At 39.8% G+C, this 26,835-nt stretch overlaps 2 protein-coding genes across 2 annotated transcripts; both read left to right on the top strand.

Moving 5' to 3' along the window:
- The first annotated feature begins 7,478 nt into the window (after nt 1-7,478).
- LOC115683357 (uncharacterized) lies at nt 7,479-12,290 on the top strand. The gene is made up of 5 exons (XM_030607862.2): nt 7,479-7,967; nt 9,790-9,902; nt 9,977-10,348; nt 10,698-11,451; nt 11,780-12,290. Exons 1-5 carry the CDS (start codon nt 7,730-7,732, stop codon nt 11,848-11,850), a joined length of 1,548 nt encoding a protein of 515 aa, XP_030463722.1. The 5' UTR covers nt 7,479-7,729; the 3' UTR covers nt 11,851-12,290.
- Nucleotides 12,291-17,922: 5,632 nt separating this feature from the next.
- On the top strand, nt 17,923-26,633 carry LOC115683353 (4-alpha-glucanotransferase DPE2). The gene is made up of 23 exons (XM_030607855.2): nt 17,923-18,014; nt 18,106-18,502; nt 19,321-19,438; nt 19,542-19,597; nt 19,683-19,810; nt 19,927-20,053; nt 20,138-20,334; nt 20,986-21,064; nt 21,193-21,231; nt 22,082-22,201; nt 22,340-22,441; nt 22,564-22,647; nt 22,743-22,985; nt 23,099-23,224; nt 23,344-23,418; nt 23,556-23,627; nt 24,402-24,518; nt 24,639-24,736; nt 24,984-25,143; nt 25,213-25,311; nt 25,618-25,815; nt 25,995-26,088; nt 26,241-26,633. The coding sequence occupies exons 2-23, from the start codon at nt 18,149-18,151 to the stop codon at nt 26,483-26,485; spliced, it is 2,931 nt and encodes a 976-aa protein (XP_030463715.2). The 5' UTR covers nt 17,923-18,014; nt 18,106-18,148; the 3' UTR covers nt 26,486-26,633.
- Nucleotides 26,634-26,835: the final 202 nt, after the last annotated feature.

Below are 26,835 nucleotides of genomic sequence, written 5' to 3'. Positions count from 1 at the left end.
AAGGGGGAAGGCTCGGCCGAGAGGGAGAGTGAGGGAGAGATTGCCGAGAGAGAGAGAAAATGAGAGGGTGAGAGAGAAAATCAGAAGAAAAATGCTAAATAGCCAATAATTGGTGTCTAACCCCTTTGCCAAATGACCATCTTACCCTCCTCTCTATTTTCAAATCAACGGCCACGATTCAATCTTATCTTGAGATCAACGGCCAAGATCAATCCTTACCAGAAATATCCAAGGGCAAAATTGGAATTTCACAAAATTTTCAAGGGCAAAATTGTCCAAAAATTTTTATCTCTAAAGTTGGTGTGAAATGACCAAAATGACCCTCTCACATTATACTTGGCCTTAACAAAATCCCAGGGATAAAACGGTCATTTTCCATTTCTTGCCAAAATTCGAATTTTCTGAAGAATCCGGACGAATCGGAGGCTGACCGCGCTAATGACAACGTCGTCCAATTATCCTGTCATGACTTTCGAAATTTCCAATGCCCAAACTTGGTCTCTAATTAATGACTAAGTTTAATTAACGTAACTTGAGCGTATCTCGAACTAACTAGTGGCTTTCGGGAAATTCGCACATTCGACCCGTGGCCGATACTGAATCAAGCCACGTTTAAGTTCACTCGGATCGTGACGACCTCGGTTGTCATATAATCACGAGGATCGATCGCTAGTTCCGACTGGCCCGATCGTTTGGTATAGATTTAGGGTCATTCGTCAATTCATCTCGTGGTCAAGCGGAATCACCCGCGATCCACTCGTATGACAGCAGCGAATTGATCCCTAACTATCCTTGGATCGGCTTACATTGGCTCAAAATGTCACCTCGACAATTTTTATGGTCGAAAGTCGGTTCACGATCGAGTTTCTTTGGTCGCGCGAATTTAAATCCCTAATTAGCCATTCCCTAATTGTTAGTATCCCATGAGTGATCAGTTCCGGGCGAGATCTAACTACAAGCACGTCCATAAAATCATCCATTTTATAAATTCCAAGTGGGTCGGATTTCAGAATGTCACCGAATATATAAGACAATCTTTTGAACTCTGGTGTCCCCCCGGAATTTACCGTTATACCATCAACTTTATAATTAAGTAAAAACTTGTTGAAGTAGTTGAGGAGTGATATCGACTTTACCATTTTGCAGTTGCAGTCACACTTACGATCCAAAGATTTCGAGTATATCGCATGAGAACTGTTTCGAGTTAAGAAAACTAGGAGATGGCCGGACGAAGATATTCATTTATATTAAGAGAAAATAGGAGAAACCTATGTTAGGATCAATCTTAAAAATTCTTGACAAACCTTCTAAGTGTCCTTGTGGCGAAAAAACAGATACAGAAGATATATGTGCTGCATTGTGTTTGAAATTTCCATATGCAAATCAAGTTCGAGGTTAAACATTTGACGTACGGGTCATGGATGATACATCACATATTGTGTCATACCCAATCAATGCTCAATGTTCCACAATTTATCTAATTGATCACGAAGGTTGTATTCGTTTTGGTGAAAATTTCACGATAAAGAAAAATTCTTTCCCCTTTGAGTATGCACAATTTTTTTGACCTCAAATGATCGATTGGTGTTTTTCGGCAAACCAAACAACCCTTTGAGTATGCACAATTTTTTTGACCTCAAATGATCGATTGGTGTTTTTCGGCAAACCAAACAAGCGAAAAATCATTAAAACCAATTCACGGAAATTTTTTTTCACTGAAACATGCCCTAAGCAGAGAGATTGCAAGAACCATTGCCATATATGGACGATTCCATATAGGCCGGTCAAAAGGGTTGATTGGGAAGTCTTTTCGAAAGCTGATTTCGTAGATTGATGGCGACATTACTCGAGAAAAAGGAAACTCAACGATGGTGCAACGACTGTCTATTAATTCAAGCTCCAAGCATTCCAAATCGTCACAGGAGAAAAGAGCCAAGAAGGCGGTTGGATGGACGGAACTGACGCACCCGAGTGAACTTTGGGAATACACATGTTCATTCTCGAAAATTTCAAACTCGTAATTCTTACCCAAAACTTGTGATTCGGATTTCCATTTGTTTTTATATTCATTTTCTCCTTTTGGTATTGTTTATATTTAAATCTTTCTTTACTTTTAAAATGCCGCGCCGGGAAGCTATGTCGATATCACCCTCTATAATTCTAACGGAAGGACTATCCCGAACAAAAAAAGTTTAAGGACCCAATTGCTTAAAAAGAAAAGTTTTGGGGTCTGACTGAACAATTTAGAGAAGTTCAGGGACCCATCATGCTTTTAGTTCAAGAATTTTATTAATTCAATTCTAAACATATCGCGCATATTTCAATATAATCCTAAATTTTTGCACGCAAAATTCCAATTTAGTCATTCCGGCCAATTCTCTTTTGAAAATGGCTAACATGGCGGTTTAGTCATCGCCGGTCGTCCTACGTGTCGTGATTGAATCTGACTTGGCGTTTGCTTGATTTTCTGAATTTTCTTTTTTTTCTTTTTTTTTTCTCTTTGGTCACTATTTATCTTCATCTTCTTTTTCCTACACTGTTAATCTCCGAGTCCGACAATTTGCTCTTTTTCGGTTTTATTTTTGAGTGTCAATTTCAGGACCCCCTTTTCACCAAATATTTCCACCACTCCATTTGGCTGTGCTCGGTCAAGAGGCTAAAGACGGCACTCCGGTCCTCCGTCGGAAGCTCCCCCATCGAACCCTCAACCCCGAGTTGATCTAGGCCTGGGCCTCCGAGCCCGAGGTCGTGACATAGCTCGAGCCATCCATATTTGGGGGCTCGGGCGGTGGTTGAGTCCTCCATATCTCGGGTTCAAGCTCAACACCTCAGCGGAGCTCGAGGTCTTCAAGCTTGTTCGACACTTGTGGAGCCACCGACGTCGACACTTCATGGGGAGGCTCATGTTCTGTGAAGGGCCGGGTGAAGATAGCATCCCCGAAAAAATATTTAAATATTAAACCGCGGTTTCATGCGTTTAAAATGGTTAGCGTAGTCCATAAAATTTAACATAATATCATAGCAAGAGTCTTAAGTTCGAATTTTTTCAAGCTCAGGTTGCCTCTCCAATTAAATAAGTCCACGTTTGGTATTAAGCCAAAAAAATCAAATTAAGCGTGAGGGGAGTGAGAAAAGATTTAAATATTAAATCATGTATTCATATAACCGCTTAAATTTTTAGAACAGTTTAACAATAATCCCATAAAATTTCAAGCGTTCATTTTGACTGTTCATTTTGACTGTTCTCTGGTCCAAGACTCCTTTTTTGCGTAAATTAGTGACCACGTAACGCATTCTCCCCGATAACATTGTTAATTCTCATGGCGTTGAGCTATTTTGAGATGACGGGCGGCTCCATTTCTCTTCGGTTGCGCGAAAACTCGACCTTGGACGTGCTTTTTATGAAGATTCGACGGCATTGCATGCGGCTTTCCCTCTCTCTCTCTCTCTCTCTTCGAGAGGAGAGGCTGAAGTAGGAGATGGACGAAAGCGACGAGATCGAGTGTCAACTCTCTAATGAATTTTTCGGTCGGAGCGTAGGCATGAATTTTCTGACTATCTTTTGAGAAGAATTGCTCTTTGACATCAGATTACAGTCCTAAGTTAGTTTCACTTTGTGCCGATAAACCAAAGCGTGAAAGGCGTTCTAAGTTTGAGGCATACTAGATGAAGGACGATAGTTTGTTCTTCTTTCAAGGGTTGGAGAGCTCGGTTTGAGCTTTGAGGCTCCTTTGCGGTCTCTCTCGCTGGGAGGGGCTTATATGCTTCATAGGGGGAACACATGGAAATACATGAACGAGAACAAGGAAATGAAAAGGTACCAAAAATCCGGAAAAGATTCGGAAAATTAATCGACGTGATGTCATTCTGTTTAAAATCGTTCACGCCGGATCGCCGCAACGACGATACTTACATGCCGAAATCGGCGAGAAGGAGTATATCGAAACTTTCACACAGAGGTCTATGACCACATTGGAATAATCGAAAAAAGTTCAGGACAAGCATCATGATCCATACGATAATCCTGATACCAAATCGGTGATCTACCCCTTTTACCCCCTAATCCGTAACGAAGGGGATACCGATGTATCCAATGTGGATCAAGAAACTGGTCACGACGGGTGGGTGTCGGGCTACCCGTTAGAAGTAATCGATTTCTCTTTATTAAGGGTGAGCGATTCCAGATTCCGTGTAGGTTCCACATGGGACCTAGAACCTACCCGTTAGAGCACGTTCCTCTTCCTTTGTAATCTGGAACAGCATCACAAGTTCCATGGTCGGTTTCAAGGTCTACCTAGGTTCAACATGCACTATTAATTAAAACGATTACAATGAATCATCGCCCTTAATGACCTCCGCTTACTGTTATAATCTATTTACCACGACATATATTTAGACATACGAAGAATAGTAAAACACCGACAAAGCAAAAGTCCTAGTCATAAAATGGAAGCTCAGACCAGTGGTTCTATATTATAAACTCGTCATTGGACACCATAAAATGTTCCAGGATCATGCGAAGACATAGATAAAAAAAAAAAAAAACACAAAAAACTTATTCAAGGTTCCACCTACCAAAAATCTAAGATTTCCCAATTTTTAAAATCCGGAACCTATCTTACATATCCTGAAACTGGACAGATTCCCACTAATCCGGTTCTCGAGTTGCCCTGCTCCTCAAGGTCTTCGAGCGGGGCGAGCCCCAAAAAAAAAAACACACACGAGATAATGCGAAGGGCAATGAACCACCCCCCCTCCCCTCGTCCATCCACACGATGACGTGAGCCGGGTCTTAATCTTGATCACGGGGAGGGCGCGGTTGGCCGACCAAAGCATTAAAATTCAAAAAAGAAAAAATTATAAAGAGAAAGAAGAGGAGGAAATCAGGAAAATGAAAAGAACGGAAGGAAAACTGGGAAAATCGGGGAATTTTATCCCGTGACTGGCGCGTGGGCCTCACGTGACTACTTCTAGAGAGAGAGAGAGGAGGGAAGGTTCGCTCTCGCTCCTCTTCCCCCACATTCCCACTTCGTACCCCCGCGATGGAGATTCGTAGCCTACCGACCATTAACCCCTCTCAATTTAAATCCATCCGTACGTTTCTTCTTTTCATTAAAAAAAAAAAACCCGAGGCATTTATTAGCGCCCCGTTCGTTTCGCCGGGAAAAAAAAAAAACTAATCTGGAAAATATTTTCTTAAAAAATAAAGTTTTTATATCGCCCGAATTAATCGGCCAATGAAAAGAGAAAACTCGTTTATCGACGGCAATTTTTGTGGACGGTGGAGATATTTCTCGTCCATTCATTTTTTCTGTGAGCGGCATGGGCAATCATTTTTAGGAAAATGTTTCTTTCCCAAATCGTTCATTTTTTTTCCGCCGAAACAAACGGAGCCTGAGATTTAAATAAGAGTATAGTTACGAACTCTATCGATTGAAAATATGGTAAAAGGGAAGCCGAACATCCCGTACGATTTTCCGCTCATGCTTTTAATACGTGCGCGTGCTATCTAACGTGAGAAAAAAGGAGTACAACCCGTTATTCGTATGTCGGGGGACGGAGGAAGCCGGCGCGTGATCTCTTGCAAAATATCGTGTAACGATTCGCATCGGAATTTGTACTTCGAAATTACCCGGGTGATTAAATTGAATCTGCATATTTTGTGGGTAATTTCGCAATTTGCTAGATTAAATATGTATATAAAGAACCAGTATTGATTAAATTTTGTTCCTGTGGGTCTCGCAGTCTCTGGTTTTTAATGAACACATTTGAATTTCTTTCTTTTTTCCTGTCTCTATTTATTGGTTTTTTTTTAAATTGGATTTAGCTTTTTTATTTTTTATTTTTCATTTATTTTTATTTTTTCTGTCCTTGTGTTGTGAAGGGGGATAGGGGATCGTGGCGGGTCACGAAAAGGGCCAGCACCGTGTACAACACTGCAGACGCATCTAGATTTATCCATTATATTCGGACACTAAAGTCCGAAGTCTAATTCCACGATTCTCGAAATCATTTAGGCTATTATTATTTCGAGAAAATTAAATGATTCGATAAATATTTACGTAAAAATAATCGCTTATATTACTCACAAAATGATATAAATGAAATATATTTTTATCACCTACGAAAATATTTAGACTTAAAATTTTATCGATGACGAAAACATTTATCGTGGGCTAATTATTCCAAGCGATACAAGTAGTAATTTTAGGAAAATATTTTTCAAATTATTCATTTCCGTGAAGCAAACGGAACCTGAAAATGAATGATTTATTATATCGCTTTAAATGATTAACAAATGACAAATATTTTCGCGATTCAAACATTTTCTTTGACGATGAAAATATTTTTTATTTACTCATTTTTGTAGGCGATGCAATCGATCATCCCTGAGAAAACTTTTTCCAATAATTCATTTTCCGTGAAATAAATGGAGCCTACAAAAACGAGTGAATGAAGAATATTTTCATCGTCAACGGAAATATTTAGACATAAATCGCAATCGATCACGAAAATATTTTTCATTGACTAATTTTGAAGTTACACAAACAATCATTTTTAGGAAAATAGTTTTCAAATCATCCATTTTCTGGGAAACAACCGCACCCTTAATTCGAAAAGTGATCGCCATCATTTCCTCTAATTTGACAATTTCCTATGTATCAACTTCGAGTTCCTCTAATTTGACAATTTCCGATGTATCAACTTCGTGGGTGTTTTCTTTTTTTTTTGGTATTGAATCATCAAGTATTGAATAACAAACAATGCCACCGAAATTATGATTTGAAAATCTAGGATCTCTTTTTTGGAAGGTGAAAAAAATAGGGAGTGGTGGGGGGGGAAGACTTTGGTTTTAACTTTGGTTGACCAAACTGATGGTTAGCTTGCACTTCACCCCGGCTTACGCCACACGCCTTTCACTACACTTTAGGCCACGGGAGTCAAAACCACCCTCACCACAATCGCAGACTCTTCCCCCGTCCCTAATCTCTCTTGATTAACCCATCCCTAATCAACTTGGAGCAAAACTAAGCTAAAACTTCTCTCTCCCTCCCTCTCTTTCCACGATACTCGCTGTCTCAAAGTGCGCAGGGAGGTGCCTGAGGTTTTTTTAATTCATTCCATACCTGCCTCTCTCTCTTCTCTCTTCTCTCTCACTCTCTCTTCTGTGTGCATCACTTTTGAATGAAGCCAAGCACCCACCATTGAAAAGATAAAAGGGAAAGAAAAGGAGTTTTTGTTTGGTGGGTATTCTTGAAAGATGGGGAGGAGGAGGGGGGGAGGCGGGGTTGTGTACATACAAGTACAATACAATGCATGAGAACAAACAAAAAAGCTCACAAAAGAAACAGATAAACCACCACCATCCCCCATGAGGGCCATGACTAAAACAACTGTGATGGAGTACTAGAGAGAGAAAGGCTACCTAGAGAGAGGGAGAGAGGGAGAGCATGGAGTGATCCGTTTGCAGAAGAGGGAGCTGCTCTGTTTTTGCTCACTCACAAACCCTTTTGAATGCGTACAAAGACATCGGCAAGGGGAGCTCGGGTTTCGCTCTGCTGACGCCATTTTTTTTGGTTTTTCCTGTGTTGGTTCCTCGCTCTGCAAGCAAGGCGGCGGAAATGGGTGCGCCTCATTCGGGCCCAGCTCGCCGGGCCGGACGTGGGTTTGGCGGTGGCCTTCGCCGCCGGTGCTCCCGGGACTAGCCCTGCATTGTCGGTTCTTCACAATGGGGAAGGGCGCCGAGGAAGAGCAGCAGGTGGCCGCGACGGTGGTCTCGATCACTTCCGAGCGGAATGCGGAGCGATGGCGTTGTGGGTGCGGCGGGGTTTCGAAGCGTGTCGGGGTCAGATGCGTGGCGGCGCTAATGTTGTCCGTGGCCGTGTTCTTGTCTGCCGTGTTTTGGTTGCCCCCGTTCTTGCGGTTCGCAGATCGGGGAGATCTGGATCTGGATCCGAGGTTTAGAGGTGGGTCTTCGCGGTGGATTCTTGGAATCTCGTCTTGATGGGTGCTCGCATTTTCCTGGTTTACTTGAATTCGTGTGCCGACATTGCCTGGAGATGACACGTGGTTTCGAGGGTTCGTTGGTTCTTGAAGCTGTTTGTGGTACATGGTTTAGTTCTTGCTTCTGGGGTTGTTAGGAATGTTTTGGGAGTAATTGCAGATGAAGATCCGAGGAGGATAGATATAGTGGAGTTTTAAGCGTGCGCGTTTGCGGAGAATTAGTCGCAGTTCCTCTGTTTTCATTTGATTTGAGGGGTCCCTTCATCTTTAATTGCTAGAAGTAGAAAATGAGGGAATTTACTCTATTAGGAAGACTCTGATTGGCTTTTGTCTACATATAGAACTAAGTAAGAATTCGAATTAATGCGTCTTATGATCCTTCCAATTTGCATAGAAGTGGAAAGTTTCCATTCAGTTTTGATGGCAAATGAATAAACACGTGGTTTAATTTTAGCTTTTAATTTGGTTATTCTGTTATAGTCAATTAGAGACCTGCCTTATGGGGATGAAATCTTTACCAAACTGGATTGATGGATCTGTCTTTCCTTTCGGAGCATATACATGCTTTGTGCTTGCTCATGCTCCCCTTTTCGTGTGTCCAATTATACCTAATTTATCTCTTGCTGGGTCAGGTAGTGTAAATGTTATGCTTTCATAATATTCTGCACCTGGTTTGTCAGATGATATTCGTGCACTCAGTTTGCAAAGGTTTCATGGTTATTCAGGGTTTGAAATCTGGTTTCTAATCTTGTGGCTTTTACAAATTCTGTTGCACGCTTTCTAGCTTGTAACAAAGTGGAAATATATGCTGTTACCTGTTAATACAACCAATCAGACCCTTTCGATAAAATTTTGAACCTTCCCTCATCTTCGTTTAGTTTCATGCACTGAGATTCCATCTCTTCCAAAAATCTTTCATTGTTGCTTTTGTTAAAGGTATTTAGTGTATCCATCCTTAAACTGCTTGCCAACCCATGGTTGTCTTATGGTGCATCTTTCTGTACCGGAAGGGTCATATTGTTGCTGCTAATCAAATGACAGAGCTGTCCTTGATTTTCTTTTCGGGGTTTACAATCCACAGCTTCCATGATGCTGGGTTTCTCATCTCTCTGTCCAACGTTTCACCTAATGTACCTGTACCAACTAGCAAAGAAAGGCTTGTTTCAGGCTTTTGTTAGTTGCGTCACTAGGAGTAAAGGATCCAATGACTTTTATAAGGGTTTTTGGTTCTGCCCGACTCTTGATAAAACTGCATGATTGATTAAATTTTACGTACTTCGTCCACTGGGGATATATCAATTTACCAAAAATTAAATCGATGCCACTTTCCATACAACAATATGGGAAATAATCGCGGCTGCATAGTTGGGATTCGAGTTTGCAGTCACTGACAGTTTCTTGTTATTTCTTATAAATGTACATGCTGGCGCATTCTGGGTTGAGTATGCCTGTCATGCTTTGATGCAGGTTTGCACATGTGATAGAAGCTCCTCAGTACCAATGTAGCTTGTCGGCCTGACAAGATTAGGATGTTAAAAAAAGAAATCTATGAGTTGTTCAATCTATTGGAATTCTTGAATTCATTTTCACTATTTCTGGATCTTGTTCACCTTCATGCTTTTGATCTAAGCCTTGCATTTTTCAATTTTCAAATTTATCTCTTTATTTATCCTCTCAATGTCTGGTTGGAATGTTCAAGTAATGTGATCCTTATGGCCAAAAGTAAAAGAAAAGTACTCTTCTATGCTTAAGATTGATCTGTTATTCATTTTTTGATCTTTCCAGGTCATGATATAGTAGCTACCTTTAATGTTGAGAAGCCGGTTCTCCTACTTCAAGATAATATCTTGCAGCTCGAAGATGACATTTTTGCAGAGATCAATCACGTGGCTACCAGAGTATGTGCCTCCCAATTCCTTTTTTTTAACCATCTTATTGATTATGAGGCTGATCTTCCCCGTCCTCTGAACAGGTAGTTATCTTATCTGTGGAGCCTTTAGGTGGATCAAATTCAGCAAAGGTCGTGTTTGCTATCGATCCCGATGCCAAAAATTCAAAAATATCTAATACTACCGAAAGTTTGATAAAGGAGTCCTTTGAGTCTCTGGTTACACGCCAATTATTTCTCCGTTTGACTACATCCTTATTTGGCGACCCATTCTCATTTGAGGTGCTAAAGTTTCCCGGAGGAATTACCATCATCCCTCCTCAGAGAGCATTTCTTCTGCAGAAAGTGCAGATCTACTTCAACTTCACCTTAAACTACTCCATAGAGCAAATACAAGCGAATTTTGATGATCTCATAAGCCAGTTGAGATCAGGATTGCGTCTCTCGTCCTATGAGGTTAGAGAGGAGCACCTTTTCCTTGTTTCTTTTAGAATGTTCTGACTTAGCACATTCGTGTCTTCAGTTATCATCTCCTGCAAGCAATATTTTGGTTAACCTTATAGTATCCGTCCTCCATTTTTATTTGTTTACTTCTGTGGATCACTAGCATTATTTCTCATGCTTCTAGGGACCTGTGGGGATTTTTAAGGTGGTGTGAGAAAAAGTTTGGCTGTTATCATTTATCTAAAAGGGATTTTTCTTACCCCCCGTTGGATTATACTTATACGAGTGTGTCTATTGATGTAGTGTGTGTACTAAACAATCTGGTGAATCTTACTAGTTCTGGCGATTTTTTTCTGTGTAGAACTTGTACATTAGCTTATCGAATACCAGAGGTTCAACAGTGGCTCCTCCGACTATAGTTCAGTCATCCGTTTTGCTGGCGATTGGAAACATGCCATCAATGCCAAGGTTGAAGCAGCTGGCACAGACAATCACGGGTTCTCACTCAGGAAATCTTGGTCTCAACAATACCATATTTGGCAAGGTCAAGCAAGTCCGTCTTTCATCGATATTGCAGCACTCTCTCAATGGTGGCGACGGAGGTGGACCATCATTACCACCTTCTCCAGCTCCTCTTCCTGAGCCCCACCATGCACACCACCACCACCACCACCACTCTCACCACCATCACTTCCATAACGAGCATGAGCCCCCTACGATTTCACCAGCGCCTGCAACTCATGATAGTGCGCATTCACCTCGAGCCGTTTCACCTGCCCATAGAAAAATCTCACCTGTACACAGCAAAAGCTCACCGTCACCTGCACCTGAGCCGAGTTATGAGGCAAGGCCTCCTGGCTGTAGATTCGGCTATAAAGGGAAGTCTTCAGGGAACAATGGAAAGCAGTCTCATGTAGCTCCAGTTCCTGCACCAGCACTTGCTCCCCGGTATTCTGGGGTTTCTCCATCCCCACAAGCACATCATCCGCGTAGGGTTCCCGTGTCTAGTCCCTTACCACATGTGGTCTATTCTCATGTTCAACCCCCATCGACGACCGAAAATCATACAGATAAACCTGTGCAGACGCCGTCGGTTGCTACCTCACCGAATTCATGTAAGTAATATGCATCCTGCTTCACTGCTTCATAAATCTGATTAACTGTGTCTCCCATCTAAGTTCTTGTATGAGTTCTTCTATCCCCGTTTGTGGTAGCCATGCAAGATAATTGCGAATGAGATAATTTTTTGTAGAATCACGATTAATTCTTTTCAATGCACTTGTTATTCTTATCATGAAACTTATTAATTGTCTTTGGCATTTGTCCCAGACCAGGAACTTTTCCATGATATATTACAGTTGCCTCTAAGTTAAAAGCGTACTAGCTTTTTTTGATCTTCTGAATAATCGCTGAATCTAATGTTGTACATCTCTGCATTTGCAGCTTCTGCAGGTCTTGTTCCCGCGGCACAATGGGCATTCACTGTGATCTTCGCGATCATATTGCAATTATGAGGTTATAGACGAAGCTATCGTATCTTGAACGGTTGAAACAGACAGTCTCTGGTCCTTGTGAAGGCCTTGAATGATCAACAACCTATACTGCGTAGAAGGAACCATAGGAGCTTTACAGGTGGGAGAGGCCACGAAAAGGGGCGGTCCGCTCGCATCTGGGTGGATGGATGTACGTAGGTTTTGGGCGCGCGCTTGTGTGTATATATGTTATTCGAAATCCGGCTGGCAGATGCACCATCAGGTCAAAGTCACAGAGGTGGCAGGCCGTTGGTTCACATTGCATCTCCGCCGCTGTGTATTCTCTTCTGCGGCAAATGTAACGGTAAGGGGAAGGAAAAAGAAAAAAAAAGGAAAGACGAACAAAGGAACTGCATAAAACTTTCCGTTTTTTTGTTTTTACGATCTACTTTTCGAGTACGTAGAGTACGATTTTTCGATCCCGGGCGTGCGCCCATTTCAGCTGTGTATTCGGTGGCGGTTCGACATCATATCCGTGTGTTGTGGTTTTATCAGATAGGCGAGAGAATTGCTTATGACACAAGTTTTTCTGGGTTGAACTGAACCCGTGAGCAAGTGGGGTGGCTCTTCACAGTCGATGGGGGTTCCGGCATTCGGCATCGGACCGTTCCCACGATCAAGCTAATCCCGGCCATGCCGATCGAGGCCGCCGCCGGGGTTTCAGCTGTTGAGTTCAGTAAACAACACACCATGTGTTTTGCCCCTAATTAATTTTTAATTAGTTAGTTAATTAATAATGATGGGTGTCCGTGGGGCTTGTGATTGATGGGTTGGTGGGTGGATAACTCTTGCATCTGGACAATGGCTTGGCGGGATATTTTCGTTGAAATAGAAATGCAAATTTTGAATTTTAGCAATCCGTCGGTGGCACCTGCGGACCCTGAATTAGTATATGCCTTTTTGAAAGCACTAGGAAAATATGCTGGCTTTTTTTTTAGGGATGCGTGCACTAGCGGTAATAAAACTTGTCGCAAAAATGTAATTGAATTCTAAAACTTTAAAAAAGTGCAATCGAATCTTAAAACTTATCAAATTAGTGCAATCAAGTCTTTCAGTTAATAACTCCAATTTGTCTAGCGGAAAATGTTAACATGGCATTTTTAAATTGATTTCTCTCTTCCACGCGGCATTTTTTTTAATGTTTTTTTTTTTTTTTGTTTCGTATTTTCCTCATCGGCCTCTGGCGAGCGGGCGAGGGTTGGCCTTGCTGGCCTTTTGCGACCTCGCCCCTACGAGGGCAAGCCTCGCCGATCCTCGTGATGGCCGACGACTAGCAGAGGAAGAAGGAAATAAAAGAAAACAAAAAAATTATAAAAAAATTCAAATTTTAAATAATAGCAAAAATTGGCCAAATTGACTAAATTGGCAAATGGTTTATGTCTAAATTGGCTAAATTGCCAGACGAAAAATTAAATTGGCCAAATCGAAAAATTTAGAACTAACACAAGTGCAATAAGCTTATGACTTTTTTGGTAATTATTCCATAAAAATTTCACATGACACGAGAGAGGATCGTTGTTGATGGCAATAACACGAGACGAAGAAGAAATTGTACGTTTCTAATTAAATAGTGAAGACTTGCACTGTGTTTTGATGCCATAGTTTTCACCCGACTAACTAAATCAAAGATAAAGAGAATCGTATTTCCGATTATGAAAAGAAAAATTAGATTATTTTTGTTACTTACATTCGGAAAATTCCGATTTTATTCGTAGTCGTTCAAAGAATATTTTCACAAAAAAAGAAAAACACCTATTATTACAGACTAGAAGTCCTAAAACTTATCACCAAAGTGCAATTGAGTTCTAAAACTTACAAAAAGTGCAATTAAGTTCTAAAACTTGTCAAATTGATTCAAATGAGTCCTAAAGTTAACACCGTCAAACTTACTAACGGAAATGCTGATGTAGCGCTGACATGACTTATTTTAAATAAAATTAATATTAAAAAAATGAAAAAAGCCACATCATCGCCACATTGGATAAAAAAATAAATAAAAAAAGTTACGTCATCATTTTTCATTAGCCAAATTGAACAGTGTTAACTTTAGGATTCGATTGAACCAATTTGACAAGTTTTATGACTCGTTTACACCTTTTGCAAGTATTAGGACTTAATTATACTTTGGTGATAAGTTTTAGGACTTCTAGTGAACATATCCCAAACATATTTATGGAAAAGTAATCAACAACCCTTCAGTTTTCCTAAAATCATGTTTGAACAAATAAGGGCGAGAGAGGAGAGGCGAGTGATGAGTAAAGAAGAATATAGGAGATCACGTTCTCGCACGATTGTAGATTCAGCAAAATATATTATTTTCACAGAAAAAAAACCTATTATTTTTCATTTTTCTTTTGGTTTTCTTTTTTTGGGAGCAACCACAGCATTCCTTTTGGATTTATGTGCATGTGCTTGCTAAGTTAGGAAGAAATTGTTGGCAGAGAATAAGGAGGAATCGTGGTCTTAAAATAAGATTTTTAACATCTTAAAGTATAGTCTATTTGATAATCAAGATATCTGAAGCATTTGCGACATTATATGAGGTACAAAAAATTCCATAAAATAAACATTTTTATTTGCTAAAATTAACGTAAAGTGTGTTTATGTAAGTTAGAGATGATGGTAACCACGTGAATAATTATAATTATTTCGTACAAATGTCGCACTTATATGAAATCAATTGATTTAGTTCATTTTTTTCTCTCGCCAGTGGTTGATTATGTTTAATGATCTAATGATTCTCGTTTTAAGTTTTTTGGGATAAGCTTATGACTTTGTGAGTGTCGAAATCACATGATATGATTTCACATGGATAAGCTGACCAAGTAATACTTATCTCCATCCTTGTTTTCGTTTTTGAGAATAGAATAGCAGTTATTCCTCGTTAACTAAGTGCAATGTCAGGATTATCATCAAAAAAGTCATAAATTTATTCTATGTCGGCCAATTTACTCTTGAACTTTTCAATTTCGATCGAAATTGGCTAGCAGAACTAGGGGTGAACGGTTCTCGATCCGGTTCGGCTCAACCCAAGAATCGAGAACCGGACCGGGACGACCGGTTCCTAGTTTCTAGGACCGGAGACTAGACCGGCTAGTCTTGAGATCATGGATCGGACCGGTTCCAATAGGACCAATCACTTATTGGTAAAAGCAAGTGGGAATTGGGGAAATTAGATTAGGACTTCTATTTTTTTCAAAAATTTTAAAAAGTAAATAAATATATAGATATAAAAAAAATTAGAAAAATATATATTTATTGGTCCGATCTGGTCGGTCCAGTACTGTTTCCACCCTAGAACCGGGAACCGGACCGCCCAGAAACTGGTTCCACTTTTAGGAACTAGGAACCAGGCCGATATTCCTAAGAACCAAACCAAACCGGTCGGTCCGGTCCGGTCCCGATTTAGGCGGTCCATCTTGCTCACCCCTTGGAAGAACTATATTGGTAAATTGTCAAAAGGTTTAAGACTAAATTGGCAATAATGATTTTCGGCCAAAACTGGCTGAAATGACTATATTGGCAAACCGTTAAAAAGTTTAGGACTAGATTAGCAAAATTAAAAAATTTATGACTGAATTGATCAATATACAATAAATTTACCACTTTTCAGATAATTTTCTCGTCAAAATCACTCATCTACAAGAAGTGTGTTTGAAAGTCAAATACGCATGTAAAAAGTATTTTATGTGATGATTACGCCGTACGGCAGCGATGAAATATAAAAAAATTATATCGATCACTATCCCTCGCGTGTTATGAATCTCGTTCCACTTGGGCTCACATTATTTATGCGTCTCGCTTTTCATTGGCTTGCCATGCCACGTGATGTGACCGCCACGTGATCGTCAAAATACACTCGCCCATGGGCGATCCAAATGTGAACGATTTTGATAAGCATGTTTGTGGGCTTGGGCTTTCAAGGCAAGATTCCATCTTAGATCCCGTTTATTTTACAGAAAATGTATAATTTTTCATTATCGTTAATAATTTACATCTAAATATTTTCAGTAACGAATTATTTTTTTTTCATTCGTTTAATTTTGTAAATGATACGGACGATTATTTTTTAGAAAATATTGTCAAAATCATTTATTGTTGGCGAAACGAACGCACCATTAATATAGAGGAAAGAGATCTGAACCCACGTCCTCGAAAAACTTGCAGTCATTTAGGAATCCAAATTATGCACGTGATATCTTTTTCATTACTAAGTTTGGATTAGGAACATGTGAGCACATTAATCCAATCTAGATTAGTTCAAGATTAAGTAGTATTTTGGCTGATTAATCACTCGAAGAATAGAGAGAAAGCAGGACAAACTCGTGTTTTGAGAGAAATTAAGAAAGGGATAGATTAGAGTATTTCATCCTACTTGGTTTTGAATTATTCATACAATTACAACATTGTTGGCGAAAATGAAAGTAATAGACTAAAAAGACGTGGGGAATCTGTTTTCCCCGAAAAAGTTAATTTGAGAATTTTTTTCGAATTAATATAGGTGGTGTAAATGGTACTTGCCCAACTGATATTAATCAATTAATTTCCAAGTTTGGATTGAGATTTTCAATTATTTATTCTTAAACATGAGCACACAATTAGATTTGAGTAGTATAGTCCTTGTTTTGGGCCGAAAGAGTAGTACTATTCTTTAGTTCTCATCCAAGTCCCTTTGTTAATAATTGGGTAATCGAAACTATTTTGAAGATAACTAACCATAGTAGAACGTAAAATTTAGGTATTTATGAATCATACAGTACAAATTCGTACTCGTAATAAGTCATGAAGTGATTCAAACTCATCTCTCAAGTTAAACAGCACATTGAGTTTGGGGTTTTGTGCAATTCTGTCCCTTATTGTTTCTTTGGTATAATCGGGTCTTCAAACTATCTTTATTTATGCAATCAAATCTCTTTGTTGCACTTCTTTAAAAGTGTCGTTGAAAAAGCCGATGTGGAATTTTTTATTTAAAAATTGTTCAAAGCTAAATTATTGAAGCATACAGAGGGAGAGAGAGACGGCCTTACCATGGCCACTAAATTATTGAAGAATAAAAGGATAGCTATAACTTATGTCCATCGTGCAATTGAACGCGTAAACTTTTATTGTTTTCAATCAAGTCCCGTAACTAATATGATTAATGCAATCAAATCCTTTTGTTATTAATGCACTCGATTACGATTTTTTTTGGTCAAGACACTTGATTACGACGACAATGGCAGCTGGTTTGGCAAGTTTATGTATCGAAACTAAGAGAAATTGGATATATTAAAAGGTTTAAAAATCAAGATTAAGATTTTTGGAGTAATTCGGAAGACAAAAAAGATTTAGAGAGAGACAAGGTTTGAGAAAGGGAAGAAGGCGGTGGTGGCGGCGACCATTTGGTACCATTAGCCCCACTCGGCACCGGCGAGCCCTCATCGATGAGGACCCTCGTTGGTCTCGATGCCCGTTGATGCTGACTCGAAGATGGTGGCATCGGGCTGTTTCCGGCAGTGGCTGCCACCGCCCGCCTCGCCTTCCCTTCCTCAACCCGTCTATCATCAAATTTCTTTTTCTTTCGGTTCCTTTCGACTTATCATAAAATGTTCGTTTCGGTTTTTAAAAGCTTTCTAAATATATTTATCTGTCTTTCAACGTTCGACCCATCACGTGGACCACCACGTCATCATAATCATGTGCATCAATAACAAAAAGATTTTATGGGAACAATCATATGAATCCCAAGACTCGATCGAATGACTCGAAAGTTAGAGGACTCGATCGCACGGAGCATAAAAGAGCAAACTTTCTGGACCAAACCATTCCGAGGAGCTCTCAGATTCTCGATAGCGCGACCCTTCCTTGCGAACGAAAGAGACGCTTCCCTCTTGCGGAGAGGCAGACAAAAATATCGTCTCGATCGGACAAACTCCTCGCTTGCTCTCACCCTTTTTCCTTTCAGTGTCTTCACGTTCTCGCAGGAGCAAAGCCACCGCTTTTCCTCCCGAAAAAATCCGTGCGCGAAAGTGGTGATCCTTGTGTCTCTTTTTGTTTGTCTTGTGAAATATCACTCCAGAAGCCAATCTCTTTTCCTCGCAAAAGTCCCAGCATTTATATGCAAAACATAAAGAACTCTGACAACGTCCTGTAGAAGTAACGAAAAGGTGAGAGCTTGACAACTTCGGCTGCCTCGGATTACGTTCGCTCGATTGAATTCTACTCCAGTCCTGAGATTTCTATCTTGGGTCTTGCTAGATATCGAGAAATCCCTTCTGGGTCAGAGCGGTTTCCCTCAAGAATGGCGAATTGGGGAATGTTCTCCGGCTCCAAGTTCGCGGAATCCGTGACCGTCAGCTTCAGGATACCGTACTACACTCACTGGGGCCAGAGCCTGCTCGTGTGCGGCTCTGAGCCGGTGCTCGGATCGTGGGATGTGAAGAAGGGCGTGCTGTTGACTCCGTCTCACCACGGCGACGAGCTCATATGGCGTGGGAGTGTCGCTGTGCGGAGTGGTCACACGAGCGAGTACAGTTATTATGTGGTGGACGATGGCAGGAACGTGTTGAGATGGGAGATGGGGAAGAAGCGCAGGTTGGTGTTGCCCGAGGTAGTGAAGGATGGTGATGTGGTGGAGCTTTATGATCTTTGGCAGGTTATCCTTTTTCCGATTCTTCTTTTGCTAAATTTTTAGTCTCTTAATGTGTTGTGGAAACAAAACAAAAGTTTATGATTCTTTGCTTTTATTTGGTTGGTAACTGGAAAGGGGTGATGAAGTCACTCTTGATGAGTATTTGTGGAGTTGCAATTCTTGCGAATAAGCTGCTCTACTATTGTCGAGTGGTAGATTCACTTCTAGATTCTTGGAACTTACCTTTGTTCTCTTTCCAGATCATACTGGATCTATGATAAGATCATTTATTTACAACGGAGTATTATACAAAGTTAACAAGCTGGGAATCGGGGGTGAAGAGCGATTGTAATGGGAAGATCTGTACAATAAGATAAGATAGAAGAGTAATGCAGAAGTTGAAAATCGTGGCAGTGCTGTTCCCTTTTATATTTTCAGATTGTGTTTTGCTTTCACAACCTGCATCGTTTTGGGGTCCCGTGACTTGATGATTCTTCACTTAATTCTGAAGTTGGATTGCTGCTTTGTACTTCTCATCTTCCATCTCCATGTTTGTTTTGTTATCTTTGTTTAGCTGTTGTAAATCTGAAAAGCATAATGATTGGTCGAGTGCTGCTTGGATCATCCATCTTAGAGCAGTTGAGATTGTGAGGTGTTTCTGAGGTGTCTTAAACTGGAATACTGGATACATTTACATCGAGTAATTTAGCCCCAACGATTGTGTTCTCGTTTAGCTTGCATGGTTGTTTGATGTTGTGAAAGTTTTTTGACAAGAACTGGTGCTCAACTTCTTCTTTGAAGTAGATCTTGATGAGTAGTAGCTGACACCTTTTTCCCAGCAGACTGGTTCAGATACTCTCCCATTCAGCAGTGCGTTCAAAGATGTCATCTTTCGTAGAAGTTCGAGTGTGGGCGTAGAAAGACCCCTTGTAGTTCTTCAGAATTATTTGGATGGAATTGGTAATGGGTTCATTTAGACTTTTGACCAAACCTTTGCATGTAATATCTTTTGAAACTTTTCGTGTAACTGACTGGTTCTTTTCTGAGCTTGGGTTAAATGCAGATTCTGTCCTCATTCATTTTCGAATATGCTGCCCCGGTATAGAAGAGGACACTGCAGTAAGCTCCCCTTTCCAACTGAACTTTGGACTTGTTTGTTTTAAACAATTCCTATGTTCCATATCTTATCCTGTTGGGCTTTCAGGTGTATGTGATAGGGAGCTGTTCGAAGTTGGGGCAGTGGAAGATTCAGAATGGAGTTAAACTTAGCCATGCTGGTGATTCAGTTTGGCATGCTGATTGTGTAGTCCAAAGAGGCGACTTTCCATTAAAATATCCTTTTGAGTTTCTTTTGGCTTCAACAGTTTGACTGCTTTCAAGTAGTATCTTCTTGGCTGGTAGTTTGGCTATTGCAAGCCTATCTCTCCCTCCTTAACCATCTTTTATACGTACAAGTATTGTACATATGGCAAGGCAGGGAACATTTCTCTCGAAATCGGCTCTCAACGGGAACTTTCCCTCGAATCCTCCAAAAGTCAACCGAGATATATGTTCCTCTCTGATGGCATGTTTCGAGTAAGCAAGTTCACTATTAATTAGCTACTAAGTGGTATGATATGTGACATTCTGTGACATTCTCTTCATCAATCTGTTTCTTAGGCAATGCCATGGCGCGGTGCTGGCGTTGCTATTCCCATGTTTTCCATGAGATCCGAAGAGGATGTTGGAGTTGGAGAGTTTCTTGACTTGAAGTTGCTTGTTGACTGGGCTGTTGAATCTGGATTTCACTTGGTTCAACTTTTACCAATTAATGATACATCTGTACATGGGATGTGGTGGGACTCGTATCCTTACAGGTAAGCTGTCTCCTCAGAAGTTCGTATACTTGCGATTATCACGGGAATAAGTATGTCTTCTTTCATCCATTCATACCTGAATCTTACTTTCTTCTAGTTTATAGTTGCAAAAAAGAGAAATCAAATAACAAATATTGTTTTTGCACCTTATGATCTTCACGTACCAGTTACCACATGTGGTTTATTTTTTTTGATCGACTCACGACCATGGCGTCATATTTAATCTTTATCCGTCTTGTTTTGGAACAAGAAATCTGGACAAGAGTTGAGATTCTGGATAGAGAGGTGCAAAAGTATGCAAAATTCACAGTGATAAATACATTCTGGCACAGAAATGTAATTAACGTATGCCTCTGTCTGGAGTAGGACACTATCATAGAGAAGCACCTGGAAGTGGGTGAAGAAGCACAGAAACTGACCACTAGGCGATATCTTGTTGACGAAACTGTTTAAAAAGCTACAGCTTTTATAATTAAGAGGACCAGGCAAAAAAGAGCTTGATGCTTCTGATGCATGATTCATTAGCGAAATCAATTCATACATCGCTAGCTATCAGTCGTTTACTATAAAGAAGGTTGAAGTTTCTTATAGTAGTTTTTGGGTTTTCATCTGGTTACCTAATTGGTTATTTTCCTCCTTGTGGTCATGCAGCTCACTTTCAGTATTTGCATTACATCCACTTTACCTGAGACTGGATGCTCTGTCGAAGAACATACCAAATGATATCAAGGTGGCATATGTAACTTTTAACCTTTGCTTGCGATTGATAGTATGAGAGCAGCTTCTTTATTGTCAAGCTTTGATCTCTCAAGCACGTCTTTAGTTACAAAATTGATATGTATTTTTTTTGTTTTCCAGGATGATATTCTGAAGGCCAAGGAGGAGCTGGATAAGAAGGTAACATGGTTTATTATTTTCTTTGCTATCTAAGCATTTTTTTTTCTATGTATGCTCAGTAATTCTAACTGCAAACATGCTAGAATTGGGCCACGTGGCTTCATTGGGAGAGAAAATTTCTGAAAAGCATGAGAGATTCGTGCATGACAATAAATGATTACACAGAGGCTGATGTCCAAATTCTCCCTTCTCTTCTTGCTTTCTTTTTCTGGTTCTTTTTTATGCTTATGATTTCACTTGTTCCATTATTGTAGTAATCCTGTCCCTTAATCAAATAAAATGCCTTTATCTATGCATTTTTAGCATTAGATGTTGAACTGTGACTTAAAGGTTTGGGTTACCAACTGTAATTATTTCTCGAGCTAGCAAAAAAATTATTTCTCAAGGCGGGATACTCATATTTCTACTCCAATGCTGGCCAAATTTCCTTAAAATGGTTCCTCATGCACGTAGTTCTATCATAATGCCCTCTTGTTTTGATAAACAATGCTGGAACCATCCTGCTCTATCGGGTTAGTCATTGGTTTTGAAGACTTTCTTCTTGATAGAGTGGAGCAATTGTCTGTTCCGCATTAAGTCTAATTGCATCATCTGTTCATCTATGTTTGCTTCTATTTTTGAGATTGGTGATATGTTCTATGAAGACAAGTTGGCAAGTAAGTGCGAAGCTGCTCTTTGTGTTTCTAGTTGAAGAAAGGCTTGCATCAGTAATTTTCTGTATGGGACATTTTAAGCATAATTGACATCTTCAGTGTTGCTAATTACTAAGTACCTAATTATGTTATTGCAGAGGCTAATTTTTCTGTGTATCCTGACACGCTAATTGCCTTAATTGGGTTTGGATGTCTAGGATGTTGATTATGAAGCGACAATGGCCGCAAAGCTTTCAATTGCCAAGAAAATTTTCTCTCTTGAGAAGAATCCAGTCCTTAATTCAAGCACCTTCCAAAAGTTCTTTTCAGAGAATGAGGTCATACAAAAATTCTTTTTGTCCCGTTCTTATAAATTTATGATGGTCTTGTGAGATGAGGATGCATGGTAGCAACTCACGAGCTGTGTCCTTTGAAGCCGCAGTTTTCACTCTGACTCCTGCTTCAATTGTTTGTAGGAATGGTTGAAACCTTATGCAGCCTTTTGTTTCCTACGTGACTTCTTTGAAACTTCCGATCACAGCCAATGGGGTCGCTTTTCCCAATTTTCAAAGGAAAAGGTGATTCTTGCTTCATTTTTTATAGTCAATTTAGTGTGTCTGTTTATTCAGTTTTTATTGATGAACTTACTAGATTATACACACTCTAATTGAAGATCTGATAAGACCTTCTTTCCTCACAGCTTGATAAACTTGTCTCAAAAGAGAGCTTGCACTATGACATTATATGCTTGCACTACTACATCCAATTCCATTTACACTTGCAAGTAAGTGTGTTACATTTTCTAATTTTGATACGTTCTGGAAACTGTTAACTAGCCATCCTGACATTTTTATTGGTTGAAACATTATGAATTGGCAGTTGTCAGAAGCAGCCGAGTATGCTAGAGAGAAAGGAGTGGTGTTAAAAGGAGATCTGCCTATTGGTGTTGATAGAAATAGTGTTGATACCTGGGTCTATCCAAATTTGTTTCGGATGAACACAGCAACTGGGGCACCTCCTGATTATTTTGATAAGAACGGGCAGAACTGGGGGTTTCCTACTTATAATTGGGAGGAAATGTCGAAGGACAATTATGCTTGGTGGCGTGCCCGTTTAACACAGGTTGTTGTTGGAATATAATAGCACAGTATCGTGTGTCGATGACTTTTGGGCTCTTGCTTTGCACAATGGTCATTATGGACTTAATAAGCATGAATATGAATTTTTCTCACCAGATGGCGAAGTACTTCACAGCTTTCCGAATTGATCACATACTTGGTTTCTTTAGAATCTGGGAACTTCCAGAGCATGCCATGACAGGCCTTGTTGGTAAATTTAGACCGTCAATTCCTCTAAGTCAGGTACTCCTAATCCTCTTGATTCATACTGAAAACGAAGTTCACAGAGATTATTTCTTGTTATAAAAGATTCATCTTCCTCCTTTTAAAGCCTTTTTAGTAAAAATGATGTCTAATTGTAGGAAGAACTTGAACGAGATGGAATATGGGACTTTAATCGTTTGAGCAATCCTTACGTTCGGCAGGAATTATTACAGGTTCCTTACTTTTGCTTCTTTGATGTGTTGTGATTAGTGTTTGTACATTCAAATGATTCTATTTGTCAATTTGTACCACTTGAGGCTTTTTGGTCCAAGGTTTTATACTTCATGGGAACAATCTTCTCCTCTTGCAGGAAAAATTTGGAGAATCTTGGCCTTTAATTGCTTCTAATTTCTTCATTGAATATGAGAAGCACCTTTATGAGGTAACAATCTGTAGTTAAAGCACCATGAAGCTTTATGTTGTTCTCCCTATTCTGATTTTTCACATGTAAATTTAGTTTGACATGTCTCTTTGAGGGACTTGGTTGTCTCAAGTATAGTTGGCCATGTCCGATAAATCCAGTTCAAAGTTATATTGGTTTGACCTTAAACTAACGTTGATGGAGTTTCTTGTGACTGTTATATGTCAAGATGTTTAGTCGTGGTTACTTTTGTGGAGAAACAGGTGCCACGAAATTCTTATTTTAAATAGAGATAAGTGCACTGGAAGTCTTAAAAACTTGTCACGAAAGTGCAATTGAGTCCTAAAATTTACAAAAATTGCAATCAAGTCCTAACACTTGTCAAATTGGTGCAATCAAGTCCCGTGAATTCCATCCAACTTGGCTAACGGAAAATTTTGACATGGTTTTTTCTATTATTTTTTCTCTCTGACGTGGTACTGATGTGGCTAAAACAAAAAGGATATGGCTAAAATGATATCGTTTTGATTCAAATATAATTTTTTAATCTAAAATTTTAAATTAAATTACAAATAATTTAAATTTCTCTTAGTGGTTTTACATGTGTCTTGTAATGGCGAGTTCAAATGAAGTAGAACTTATTTGCCCCCGGCGTTTAGCCTTGTTGCTTTATTTGATTTTGGAATTTTATTGCCTTGTAGATGTGTTATGATAGCATCTTGTCCTAGCTCAACTTCAGATAGTTCTTTATGTCCACTGATCCACTGATTCACATGAGATTGCTTGATTTTGTAGTTCAAGGAAGACTGCAACACAGAGAAGAAAATTGCTGCAAAGCTCAAGTCATTTGCGCAGAGGTCCCTGTTGGAAGATGAAAATAAGATACAACGGGATCTCTTTGATCTTCTGAAGGTAATAAGAGTCAATCTTCTGTTTCTCCAATGATTTGGAGCACTCGTTTTTTTTTGCTTTGCGCCTTTACTTGTAAGATTCTTTTTGCATTTGCAATCCTACCACTGTTCCATCTTGCAGAATATAGTTCTTATCAGGGATCCTGAGGATGCGAAGAAATTTTATCCGCGTTTCAATCTGGAAGATACAACAAGTTTTAAGGACTTAGATGATCACAGGTATCAATCTTTTGGTTCTTGTTGAGTATGACAAACCTGAGCTTAACTAATGTTGGATCAGTCTACATTAATGGTTTAATTGCTGGTTATTATGTCCTACTGAAAAAACATGGTGTTCTTTGATCTCTTCAGTCAAATTATTTGACCTTGTGCTGTGTTTGGGTTTCTTGATGGGAGCGAGGGGGCTTTACTAGAAGATGGATGACTCCTCCGCTATGTGACATTTAACATGATTCTTTTTATGCAGCAAGAATGTTTTGAAGCGACTGTACAATGATTACTATTTTCACCGTCAAGATAACCTATGGAGACAAAATGCTTTGAAGACATTGCCTGTCCTCCTGAACTCTTCAGATATGCTGGCTTATGGAGAAGATTTAGGCCTTATCCCGTCGTGTGTACATCCGGTATGTCTCCCACTTTCATACGACCACTTTCTAATAAGTGGCTCTTGTAACTTTGACATTATCTCACAGGTTATGCAAGAACTTGGACTAGTAGGTTTGCGCATCCAGCGAATGCCTAGTGAACCAGATCTTGAGTTTGGTATTCCTTCTCAGTACAGCTACATGACGGTATGAGCCTATAGGAAACCACGTTGCTTGTTCGAATACTTCACCAATCTTACTTGTGAAACGAGTTGTGCTTTGAGCTTATTTCAGATATCTATATGTTTCTGTATCCGTAGCAATCAGAGAAAGTTAAAATTTGCAGTTCTGGCTTTTCATTGCTCATCAAGTGTGCGTTCTGTGTGTTCATAAGAGAACTTCTTCCCTTTCCTTATGTATGCGTGCCTGTATCAAAGAAAAGAAATTTTCTAAAACCCGACATGTTCTATTAGAACTAAATAAGTTGATGTTGAATCGTCTCCTGTTACTTAGGTGTGTGCTCCTTCTTGCCACGACTGTTCTACCTTACGTGCTTGGTGGGAAGAAGATGAAGAAAGAAGGCGTCGTTTCTTCAAGAATGTGGTGGGTTCTGACAAGTTGCCCCCAAGTAAATGCGTTCCTGATGTTGCACATTTTGTTTTACGCCAACATGTCGAAGCTCCATCTATGTGGGCAATCTTCCCTCTTCAGGTATTTTGCCTGACACAGTTCAGCTGAAATTTCATTTGCATCGAACTTGTTGTTAGGTGTGGTAGATCCATTCTCATATCCTTGATAGTTCCGTTGCTTAATTTCTTAATTTACTGTTTATTTTGTTTGGATATCCTGTGACTTCGGTTGTGCTTAGGTCATGTTTGTGTTGATGTCAGGACTTGCTGGTGTTGAAAGAAGAATACATGACTCGACCGGCAACTGAGGAAACAATCAATGATCCGACCAATCCAAAGCACTACTGGAGATACCGTAAGCCTAATCCTCCCATTGTTTTGAGGCTGAAATATGAGAGATGATTCTGCAGTTCTTTATAGTTTGCTTAAATTATATGACCCTTAAATTAAGTCGAGAAGATAAAAAAGACTGCACCCAGCTTTGAGACGTGTGCATCTTGAACTCAGGCGTACATGTGACGTTGGAGGCCTTGATGAAGGACCGAGATCTCATATCCACGATTAAGAATCTTGTACGTGGGAGCGGAAGATCACATCCTCTTCCTGTTGAAGCTAATACGAGGGGCAGTCGAGAGGGAAATACTACTACAGAAAAGAAGCTAGTCAGTGGAGAGGCATTAAACCACGCAGTTAAATGGAGCTCCACAGAGGGAGAGCCTGGTGGTTTTGTAATCCAGCCGCTTGTAAGCTAGACGTTTTATTGGAAAATCGGGAGGATGTCCCTGGAGGGTCTACTTTATTGAAGTTTGAATATTTTTTTCCCAATAAGCATAGAATAACCTTTCCTGTCACACAACTGAGGGATAATACTATATCAAATAATACGATGCGACTTAGATACATCAGTATATATCCACTTATCACTCGAGATAGTGAAGCGTATAGTCGAACTGATTCATTCTCATGTTGCTCTCGTACTTTACTGCACAGAAACTACTATCAATTGCATCTTGTAGGCAGCAGATTGTGGCGGCCTAATTTTGACTTTTTTCAAGAGAAGGACGTTCTTCTCTTTTCTTGCGGCTATGTCATGTGGCAGAAG

This window comes from Syzygium oleosum, unplaced genomic scaffold (assembly GCF_021117445.2).
Source record: "Syzygium oleosum isolate NSW1041296 unplaced genomic scaffold, Sole_v2.1 Sole_v2.10, whole genome shotgun sequence".
NCBI classification, from domain to species: domain Eukaryota; kingdom Viridiplantae; phylum Streptophyta; class Magnoliopsida; order Myrtales; family Myrtaceae; genus Syzygium; species Syzygium oleosum.
Note: the sequence above shows the minus strand (reverse complement) of the source record. Positions and strands in the feature narration are given on the sequence as shown.

Bases quoted from the DNA above. Each gene is read 5' to 3' on its own strand.
- LOC115683357 (XM_030607862.2), top strand. From the start codon at position 7,730: ATGGGGAAGGGCGCCGAGGAAGAGCAGCAGGTGGCCGCGACGGTGGTC. The intron at 10,349-10,697 runs GTTAGAGAGGAG...TTTTCTGTGTAG, and splicing joins TGCGTCTCTCGTCCTATGAG to AACTTGTACATTAGCTTATC. The intron at 11,452-11,779 runs GTAAGTAATATG...CTGCATTTGCAG, and splicing joins TGCTACCTCACCGAATTCAT to CTTCTGCAGGTCTTGTTCCC.
- LOC115683353 (XM_030607855.2), top strand. From the start codon at position 18,149: ATGGCGAATTGGGGAATGTTCTCCGGCTCCAAGTTCGCGGAATCCGTG. The intron at 20,335-20,985 runs GTAAGCTGTCTC...GTGGTCATGCAG, and splicing joins TGGGACTCGTATCCTTACAG to CTCACTTTCAGTATTTGCAT. The intron at 26,089-26,240 runs GTAAGCCTAATC...TCTTGAACTCAG, and splicing joins AAAGCACTACTGGAGATACC to GCGTACATGTGACGTTGGAG.